Here is a 10979-nt window from a genome sequence, read left to right on the forward strand (position 1 = left end):
GCTTGACAAATTCCTTCCTGCGATTAGTGTGGGTTTAAGTCATACAATATAATGTATCAATTTTTCGCATCTATTTGCTTTTCATGTTATGCCATATTACACCGTCCTGTTACTCGTGAGAAATGCATAACGCGATCTGCAACGTCTATTGTACTCGATCAAGATCTTAGTCCTTCAGGTTAAGTATCCTTGAGAATCTCATTTGGTTTAATGCTCCGAACACCGTGCTCTTTCAGGGTCCGACAAATAACGGTAGGCCGCAGATAGCCGTGCATGTAGACAAAGTACGTCTCAGTCGCTCCTTCTTACGATATGTATAAATGTGTATTCGAGATTTTAATATTTGCCATAGGATAGTAGCTTATCTGCTGTAAGGGTTTATTTATATTTCTGCTTGTACTACACTTATCGCAATCAACTAGTAAATAAACAAGCAAAAAAATCTAGCTGGAGAGAGGTATTTAGTACAAAGCATTTCTTCAGTTAAATTGTAAAATACGTTCTATTATGACCAAAGCACAACGTTACCTTAATATTAAATAAAGCTGAATTCACAATGACAGAAAGAAACTTATTTTTATTTGAAGCAAATAAGCTAAAATAAAAACTAATAACATTTGATATAAATCTTTAGTGATTTGTTTTCCAAGTGAAAAATTATATTTATGTTTTAAATTACTATCTCGTAAATTCGCTTTTTTTTCATATATTAAAATGTTTTATTTTTTTTCTTTTAATTCTGGATTTTTGGTAAGTTTTCCCCGGGATAGAATCCGTAGCTAATACAACATCAGTCTGGTTCTCTATAGAGACAGGGTCTGATCAGGTTATTATAGAAACTAACTGATGTGACTATACTACGCAGTGTAATTTCTTTGTATTTGTTGACAACCGTGAAAATGCTGAGGGCCAACGCATTACTATCTCTTCTGATGTTTTTTTTAATCAATATCTTAAAAATTTTAATATTGATGGCTTAAAAGAAGCCAAAACAGTTAGTAAAGGTAGAGCCAAATTTCAATTCAGCTGTGCTTCATTTTCAAATCAATGAGGAGATATGGAAATTTGAATGAAAATCATGAAAAATTGATTACATGTAATGAGGGGCATGGGGGGTACGCACGCTGGCGATTAAATTTTAAAATAAATTTGTAGAATATATCAAGTGAATGGAGCTTCAATCTATGATCAAGTAAATATATTTTACCCGTCTTTTTCTTGCTGCTCAAATATTTTTGACTGAAATTGATTACAAATCAATGAGGAGGGTATGGAAATTTGGATGAAAAACATGAAAAATTGATTACAAGTAATGAGGGGCATGGGGGGGTCCGAACGCTGACGATTAAATTTTATAATAAATTTGTAGAATATATCAAGTGAACGGAGCTTCAATCTACTTTATGATCAAGTAAATATATTTTACCGGTCTTTTTCTTGCTACTCAAATATTTTTGACTGAAATTGATTACAAATCAATGAGAAGGGTATGGAAATTTGAATGAAAAACATGAAAAATTGATTACAAGTAATGAGGGGCACGGGGGGTACGCACGCTGACGATTAAATTTTAAAATAAATTTGTAGAATATATCAACTGCTCAAATATTTTTTTATCTAAAAGTTGTCACGGTACTAGCCCCTTTGTTGCCGGTAGAGCGTACTTATTGAATGGGGTTTGGCTCTCTGAGCCTCATGACAAAGAATACTAAAAAAAACAGGAATAGTCTCGTCGGTAGTCTATCGTACGTCTGTCCACGGTGAGTCCGTCTGTCATCGTCTGAAGTCCTCCCTACGGTGCCATCATATGCACACCCCCCTTTTCTCAGCTACAGCGGTGGCGGCTCGCGCTTAGCCACACATCGTGAACAACAGAAGAAAGGAACTAAAGGTACTAGTTAACTTACAATACTTGGTGCAATTGGTGTCGTCGTTTGTTCCGATGAACTTCTTAATGATGATTTTCTCCACGGATAGTAGGATTTTTAGTCGGCGTTACCTGACTTAGTAGCAAATATTTGTGGGTATCGTTGATCGCAAATAACAGCTTCCATCCAAACGCCACAGTTGTTATTGTCCCCACCGACAGACGTAATGTTGGAAAAGGACAGTGATGATTTGTGCAGCATAACTTCTCCGTTATTGTTACACAACACCAATGTTCTTAGTTTCACCTTTATTATTGTTTAATAGCTCCAAAATTCATCTTGATTGAAGTAAACACATTGATTTGTTTTTTTTTCGTTTTTTTTTTCTATTTTATTTTTTTTCTTTCAACAAGTAATGACTAAAAACTAAAAAGCGTCAAGTTTACAATAACAATGTTTAAGAAATTTTTGCACGACTTTTGCTTTTAGCAGCCTTTTTATATAGGAAGGTATTTTTCTCTTACACATGACAAACTGATTCATTGACGCTTTGGAATTTTCTGAGATTTTGTACAAAGTGAAATCCCTTTTTTTCCATCAATCTTTTGCAGTTAATTGATGCGATATTTTTATCAACTTTTTCTTTTTGACATTTAATGTTTACCGTTGAACTTTTATTCTGGTAAGAATCTCTTATGGAAATCAACAATTTAAAAATTAAAAAAATTAATAAAGAATTACACGACCATTTGTTTATAAATGTCCTCTTTTACCAATAATTTCTTTACATTATTCACTTGACAAAAACAATAAATTCTTCTTGCTTCTTGTTTAACGAAAAATTTCGTATTGAGAAAAAAACGGTGCAGCCATTATTCTTGACTTGCTTCTTCTTCCTCCTCCTGTGCTTCTCTTAATTGTTCCACCCTTTCTTTTTCTTTGTTTTCTTCTTGTTACCTTTTTTTCTTTTTTTTTCTTTAATAAAACTTTTACAAAACACTTATATTAAAATAATGTTTAAACCATTTTCTTTTTCTTATTTCTTTCATTTGAAACAAAAAAAAAAAGGTTTCTTTATTCCTCAGTATTTCGCTTCCTTTTTGTTTTACGAGCAAAATGGCTATCATAGAACTTTCCTTTAGATTCTTTCTTTCTGTTTTTTTTTTTTTTTTTGATATTCAGATAAAAGAAATCATTGAATTAATTATCAAAAGGTGACAAGTCCACAATTTTTATTGCTATTATCCGATCCAGAATTTGGATGAATTTTTCTGTTAAATCTCACTCAATATATATTTAGGATATTTTCTTCTTTAAAGTGGAGCATTTTTTTTCTTTTTGGCTCGCAAAAAACGTTTAAATTTCTATTTATTAAAGACTGAAGTCAACAATAACTTTCACAACTCGCGGACACGTCCGCACTCCACCAGAGGCCAAGTTGTTCTCCCCTCTATCTTCAAATTAAAAAACAGACAGACTTTTCATTCCTACTCAATTTCCCTCTTCTTCTTCCTGTTGCTCTCTCTATAGCGGCTTGCCGCTACTCTCACAAAAGCAAGCAAAGATCCCGCAAAACCATACGATTTTTGCCTACTCTTGCAAAAGCAAAGGAAAAAAAAGGGATACCACAAAATCATACGATTCTGCCGGTGCTTGCAAAAGCAAAAGGAAAAAAAAGGAATACCGCAAAATCATACGGTTTTGCCTGTACTTGTAAACAAGGAAAACGGAAAAGAATAAAACAAACATATCCCGCAAGATCATGTGATTTATAAGCAGTACCACAAAATCGCATGATTTTGTCTAACGGCATGCCGTTATTCCGCTACTTGCGGTTGATACAGACCGACCGACACCCTACCCAAGGTTTGTTCGCGGCCGTTACAAAGTGATTACAAATCAATGAGGAGGATATGGAAATTTGAATGAAAAACATGAAAAATTGATTACAAGTAATGAGAGGCATGGCGGGTACGCACGCTGACGATTAAATTTTAAAAGAAAGTTGTAGAATATATCAAGAATGGAGCTTCAATCTACTTTACGACCAAGTAAATATACTGGTCGTGTGTCAACGTTGGCCGTTATTGGGCTCGCAATTTGTTGACTTGATCCTATATGTGAGAGATCCTGTGATGAGTTTGAGGTATGGCGCCGTTGACTTCGCTGAGGACGACTGGTTGAAGGCTCAGATGATGCATTTATATCCTTACGAGCTTCGTTGCATGGCAGGTGGAGATTTCGGTGGACTTCAGGGCTCTGCTTCGTATCGCTGCGTAGTGGGGTTTCTAAAGAAGATAATATCAATATTTGCTATATCGTGGGTCTCGTTACAGAGAGTCGATGTACGGTGGTTCCGCCGACTTGGCGGCATGGGACTTGGCCTTTGTTTCACAGTGGAACTGTCTTGTACCTTTCCGCGTTTTGGGCAGGGTGCATTCGCTAGGCTGGGAGATACTGCTGTTCGCGAAGCAGGTTCATCTCGTGGTCCGCTTGGATCCCTTCGCTGGTAGTGGGCTCCCCGGTAGTTTCCCTGTTGGCAGCGGTTAATGGTTCGTACCCCTCGTCGGCCGCAGATCTAGAAGTGCAAGACCTGTGCGTTCGGGCAATTATACTGAAGGTTTCCGCTCTGAACACATCGTCGGCACATCGTCGCCGTATTTATTCGCCTCTCCTGCGGCATTATATCCGGTGCACACGGCGGATCGGGTCGACGAGTACTTGGCTGAAATTCTCGGTATACTTCTCTGGGAGCTTCCCGTGACGTATTGCCCGTCGGGATAGCCTCCAAAGGCGAGTTCCATTATTACGGCTAAATGGGTGAAGCTTCGATGTCCTCTGTACCACAGGTAATCGGACTGCGCATTCATATAGATGCGGCCTAAATTTTGGTCTTCCGTCACCGTGGTATGGCGTATCAGGTCTTGCAAAGCCAGCACATAGTCGCTGAATGCGTCGGCGGACGTCATCGGCGAGTCGGGTGAGATATCGCGATGGTAAGAAGAACCTCAAAAACTAGGCCTTGAATTTCTTCCAGGCTATCCACCATTTGTTGTTGTTGCGGTACTAGGTTAACTCTCGGTCGCGTAGCATCTCCACCATCGTGGCTAGCAAACGATCCTTGCCGACGCTGTATGCTAGCTCTTCGACCCGCTTGATGAAGATAAGTGGCTCTCTATTGCTGGTAAAGATGAGCCCCCATCTTCGGACTACTTCAATGACGGGTCTAGTGTCGACCGTTGTCGGGAAAACTAGGTGGGCTCCGCCAATGGCGGCGGCAAGCTGGGTGATTTCGCTGGTGTTGTTGACTGGTGCCGAAATATTGGAGTAGAATGTAGGTGCCATTTTGCTGTTCGGCCCCGGCATCGTCGCTGGTACGTGCAAAGTGTAACGATCCCTTCTCGTTCGTTGGTAGCTCGTCGGGTACATTTCTCGCGTGAGATGCTGGAGAGGGCGATCGTTGTCTGGTGAAGGTCTCAAGTGCCGTCTGTAGTTCCAGTAGGCGTGTAACAACCTCGGGCAGTGATTTTAGATTACGTAGTGAAATACAGAAAAGTTTTTCCCTCTTCTCCTTCTCTCTTTTACAATAAGAATAAAACTGTTTTACTTACGCACCCTTGGTAGTTTATGAAATCAATTGAAATGTTAATGTTTCATGTGACTTTTTTACATGAAACCTTCAATTCGCGTTATATTTCGTTAACTAAATTTTTGCCATCTTATTTCATTTAGCACATTACGATCGATTCTTGTGTTTATTTCTACACTAATAAACACTCGGATTTTTATTTTTTTTTTTATGTTGTGCGCGCCGATTAAATGTAGAGTACAAATTGGTGCTAGTGCTATGCTCTCTCGCGCTAAAAGAAGGTACTAGTGGCTGGTGTCTCCGCTAACTTTTGCTAAAGTTTATTCTGTCTTCCTACCACGCTGTTACATTATAATTTTTAACAAAACAAGTAGGCGCCGACCGAAGATAACTTTTATAATTGAGAATAATTGAAAAAACGAGTCCGAACTCGGTCACATTTGAGAATAATTCAAAGAGGCCGTCCGAATTTGGTAACATCTGAGAGTAATTAACCGAGCGTAATTAACTGTGGTCACATATGAGAAAATATTGAAAAAGTTAGTCTGCATTTGTTTACAATTAAGAATAATCGAAAAAGTTAATCTGCATTTGTTTACAATTGAGAATAATTGAAGGAGCGAGTCCGAATTTGGTTACATCTGAGAATAATTAACTGAGCGTGTCCGAATTTGGTCACATCTGAGAAAATATTGAAAAGGTTAGTCTGCATTTGTTTACAATTGAGAATAATTTCATGCCCAAAGAGAGACGTTTTTCAACTACTTAATTTATATTGGCGGACCTCAATTAATTTTAGCGGATCTGCAGCAAAGTGGATAATAATTGCAAATTTTTTCACTGCATTTTAAAAAGTTTAGAAAAATTTATTATTAAATTTTTCTAAATTTATTATTAAATTTTGAAAATCTTAAATTAAATATAAAAACCCACTACCACCTCCGAGTGAGACAGATTCACTCTGCCAAAAAGTAAATATGTTTTTGCTCAGTATAAAATATTTAGTCGATTTAGGCAGGTTTCCTTGTCTGCCTATCGTTTGTCCACCTCCTGGACGGGAATGATAACATATAGAATTCTAATTTGGCAAAGACCTTGCAAAGGTCCTGAATTAAAAACACTTCTTTTTCCAAAAGAGTTCAATTAAAAATTTCCATATATATTCAATTGGTGATCCCACAGTAGTAGTACAAGAATAGCCAAAAACTGGCATTATAAATTATCAAAGTGTCATCTTTTCAACTCTTTGAAGAGTTTGTTAGTAAAAAGGTAATGGGCGTGAAAGATTCGGTCACAGCTGAATATCGATTCCCTTTTCACTTATTTTATTTTTATAATCTTTTATTTATTGTATTAACAAATAATTTCAGTATTCAATAAATTTAAATTTACTTTGGGAAAGTGGTAGAAACGATATGCATAAAGTCTACGTCCAAATGGAAGGCATTATCTTTTGTTTTTCTTTTGACAATTATGTTTAGTATATTTTACAATGCACTCTATAAGACAATTGGAATATATTTTCAGTACGCAGTCGCTGTTGACAACGAATCCAATTCGGAATGCTTAGAAGATGTATTTCGAGCTGAGATAGTACCAATCAAATGTAAACGTAAATTTTTCTTGGTGTCAGCGTATCAAAAGAATGTTATCAATTATGCAAGCTTAACCATTCGTCAGGCTTGTGCCATCGAGTCGGCCGCAATGCATAATCACCACCTAAATAATAAACCGACATAAACCGGCAAGGTCTGAGCCGATAAAATACACGCGTCGGTTTTGGATTTTTTTTTCCTTTTTTAGACTTTTCTTTTTCGATAAAATTTTGCGATAGTTGCTTTGGGTTTTGTTATATAAATTGTTTCCAAATTTTAAATGATTTTGTTGAAGTATATGGAGATGCAAGTATAAGTGTAGCAGGTGACTTGCTTTTAATTGAGCCTTGTCGCATCGACGAAAGATCGTTCACTTTTCGATTTTAATTTTTACTTTTATTCTCACAAATTTTTCTTTTTTTTTTGTTCGTTTATATAATTAAATTTTTGGCTTTGTTGTTCTTATTTGCATACTTTTGTTTCTTCTAATTTAACAGCTTCATGTTGTAGGAAATTTCTACACTTCATTTGCTTAGTTGCTACTGCACTACTGTGTTGTGTATTGCTATTGATATCTCTATGATCTTCATTGCTGTAACTGTTTCCATCAATTCGCCTTGATTTATCCTCTTGTTTTTTGCTTTCGTTCGCTAGTGCAACGGTTTTTGACCGAATTCCTTGCGGTAATCGCATTTACATTATGTATGTAGGGAAAGCCGTTAAACAAATTCAAGATTTGTTGTAATTTTGAAATTCAATTTTATTTATTAATTAAATATATTTTCATATCTTAAAAAGAGAAAAAAAATAAAACAAAAAGTTTTTCTAAACTTTAAATGGCAACCGTTATTGGAAAGCAATTAGGAAATATGTTATACAATTTGCAATCTTTATGATCAGTTATTTCAGTCTAATTTTTTAAAAGCTTTCTTCAGCTTCTCACTACTCAGCTACTTGTGCACACATTATTTCCGCGACATCTTAAAGCAACGAAGAGGCTAATTTTAGTAAATTTTTAGAGACCTGGCGTTCGATTTGCTCATATTTTTGAATATTTTCTGTTAATTCTTCGATATATTCGTACAAGTGGTTTTATATGATATATAATCTTATATATATATAATTGTATAAAAAAGAACATTTATCTCCCCTTGAACGTTTCCTGACTAGTTCTAGTAAATTTTTAGAGATCTGGCAAAGAGCGAATTTTCGATCAGGTGTAGGTAAATAAAAATATTATATTTTTTTCTTTTTTCATTGACACTCGGTCTGTCCTGCCAAACTTAACGAGATAGTCGAAATCACCAAACATCTAAATTTACTATTGTTTGCACGTACTAAGCACATTGGCTCCTTTAGATGACATTTCTGACAAAATTTAAGCAACCTTTTTAGTCCCTCTGCCGTTACATATCCTATACCTGTACCTCCGCTTAGGCAGAAATTCACAGAGGTAAGATAACCAAAAACGTCTCGACATCCTTGTTTATGTAATGTGGAAGTATCTTCAGAAAGCCACAATTCGCATATTTTCTTAAATTGTGCAGCACAAATTGCAGCCGTCCCAGCGGAACGTATGTATACTTTGGTATTGCTTATCTCCTGTATATGGAAAAGTAGAAATAGTTAGTTATGGATTCAATTGCTATTAATTTTTGCAAACCTGTTTTTTACGCTTCTCTCTAATCCTTCGAGCTCTTAAACGCTTTAATAGCTTTTTATGTTGCAATCGAAATTTCTTGCGTTCCTTTTCATTGGGGTCCGACAACAAAGGCTCTGTGAAGACGGGGTCATTACTACGTAAAGAGATGTGTTTTAAGTTGCGTTTAAAATTGTTTCTTATAGGTAAACAGATTAAAGAAAAATTATTTGGACTTCCTCGACGTTTCACGCTTAATCTTAATTGAATTAGGCATTCCGATTTTAGGCTTGACGGGAATTTCGCCGGATTTGATCTTTTAATACATTCAACAATATCTGTAAGTTTAGAACGATCTCGTAAGACGTAGAAGTCGTTCGCATTGGTGGTATCCGATTTCCAATCACGCACTAACTCTGAGAAAGGTGCACGAAATAGTGACAGAATGGACAATTTTCGATAGCTGACGCCTTTGTTGGGTGGCAAACGAAAATATTTATCACGCAACTCTACGTACCGTTCGGCAGCCATTTGCGTACCTATAATGAAGAAAATTAATCCTTGCAATCTATATTGCATGTAGTCTATATATACTTACCACTAATAGTATCCGGTGAATGTTGTTCAATGCCCATTTCTCGGCCTATTGTTTCGAACTCTCTTAATCCTCCTGGTCGAGCACCCCACATGATACAAGACAACCATATATGTAAACCATAACCAGCTGGGGCAATAACATCCCAGCCACAACCATAACCATGACGTACGAAGTTACTACACTGGAAACCTGGGCGTTGAATCCATAAAACTGGAATAGGTTGCAATGCATCCTCGAATTGGCGGGGTTGCCCCGGAACAATAGCTTGCTTTCCCCTTAATCCATAATGGGAATGAGATGTTACCATTTCATTGGATACATGATCCCGTATGCGTTGTTCCCATAAAGAAGATTCACTTAGAGCAGAAGGCATATCAACTAAAAGTTCTTCAAGATCTTCGTTATAATCGGATTTTGTTTTAATAATGGCTTTGGTACGCTTTTTTGGGCGATGCCGACGAGGATCTTCAATATACAACGCCAACACCATGTTAGATAATAATAGTGATGGAGACGTTAAAAGTTTCTGGCATTTTTCCCAATATTGCTGTTGCTGCTTGTAAATATCAAGAAATGTTTGCTCTTCTTACAAATCTCCCACCCACGTTTTTTTCGCATTTATTAAATGATCGAAATCTTTCACTTTAAAAGCATGGCTAAAACACTTTGAGCTAGAGGTCCCGTCAAACGAAAACGATTTATCGTGCCGCTCAATTCCCTTAGTTCTATTGTTGCAAAATTGTTTTTATAGGTAGGAATATTTTGCCTGACCGTAAATTTAGTCATGAATTTCAACCGTCTCTGAATGTTCACAGACATCTTTAAAGAGCCGTCAAGTTTTGAGTTGCCATCCTCAATGTCGTAAACATCCCAAACCGTTAGTGCCTCCTGAGCGTATGACCCGCGAAGAGATCGAAGCTCGTAATGCTCAACAAGCTGAGTACGATACCGTTATTGCTAAATTTTACGATAACATGCGATGTCCGAAATGTCAACTGCTTTTACGATGTTTTGGCGATATTACATACGTCTGTACAAACGTAATATACTCCGCACCGCAAGTGGTGTAGGGTATAAAAGAAATTCTTGTTGATCTCTTTTACTGTTTAGTTTTTAATACAAATTAAAAATAGATACTTATTTGATGGCCCTATAAAAAATCTAAATCTCTTTAAAAAATGTTGATAGCGTAAGTAATAATGGATAAAACGTCATTCGATATATAGATGCATCTAAGCAGAAATGGGAATATATTGCATGAGTTAAAAATAAGTACATAAAATTTGATCTCTTCAAATACCAATATTTTTTTATTCCTTTAATGTGTTGGAAAATAAGTATATGACGATAGATATTGATAAATTAATTATTTATATCATGAGATAATGAGATATGAGATATAAGCTCATGAATATTATGGCATATAAAAAAGAATTTGATTTGTTTGGTCTCTCTGGAAGTAGTTATACTAAAGAAAACTTTAGCAAGTTTCAGTTTTTAACCTCATGATTTTTTATTTCAGTTTTCGCATTTGCAAGAGAGTTAAAAATCTCAATAATGTGTTGTGTTAAATGCGCACGAACGCTCTTCTTTCATATACAATGACTTAGATTGGCTGTTTGTTCCGCACTTTACTGCTTCCTATGTTAATTTTTAAGATCACGAGAGCTTGCTGTCGACATTTCAAAAA

The 10979-nt window shown here is 36.2% G+C and overlaps 1 protein-coding gene across 1 annotated transcript; it reads right to left on the reverse strand.

Moving 5' to 3' along the window:
- Window positions 1-3899: 3899 nt before the first annotated feature.
- Window positions 3900-9779, reverse strand: LOC119642299. Its single transcript, XM_038041397.1, has 4 exons — window positions 9290-9779; window positions 8716-9230; window positions 8474-8654; window positions 3900-4156 (listed from the first exon to the last, which is right to left on the reverse strand). The coding sequence occupies exons 1-4, from the start codon at window positions 9777-9779 to the stop codon at window positions 3900-3902; spliced, it is 1443 nt and encodes a 480-aa protein (XP_037897325.1).
- Between the last annotated feature and the right edge of the window lie 1200 nt (window positions 9780-10979).

This window comes from Glossina fuscipes, unplaced genomic scaffold, assembly GCF_014805625.2.
Source record: "Glossina fuscipes isolate IAEA_lab_2018 unplaced genomic scaffold, Yale_Gfus_2 221, whole genome shotgun sequence".
NCBI lineage: Eukaryota > Metazoa > Arthropoda > Insecta > Diptera > Glossinidae > Glossina > Glossina fuscipes.

What these genes read in the sequence shown, in the direction of transcription:
- LOC119642299 (XM_038041397.1), bottom strand. Translation starts at nt 9,779, where the DNA reads ATGGTGTTGGCGTTGTATATTGAAGATCCTCGTCGGCATCGCCCAAAA. An exon ending in GAGAGAAGCGTAAAAAACAG is followed by an intron (nt 8,655 to 8,715) that starts GTTTGCAAAAAT and finishes TTCCATATACAG; the next exon opens with GAGATAAGCAATACCAAAGT. An exon ending in CTGCCTAAGCGGAGGTACAG is followed by an intron (nt 4,157 to 8,473) that starts GTATAGGATATG and finishes TATCTTCTTTAG; the next exon opens with AAACCCCACTACGCAGCGAT.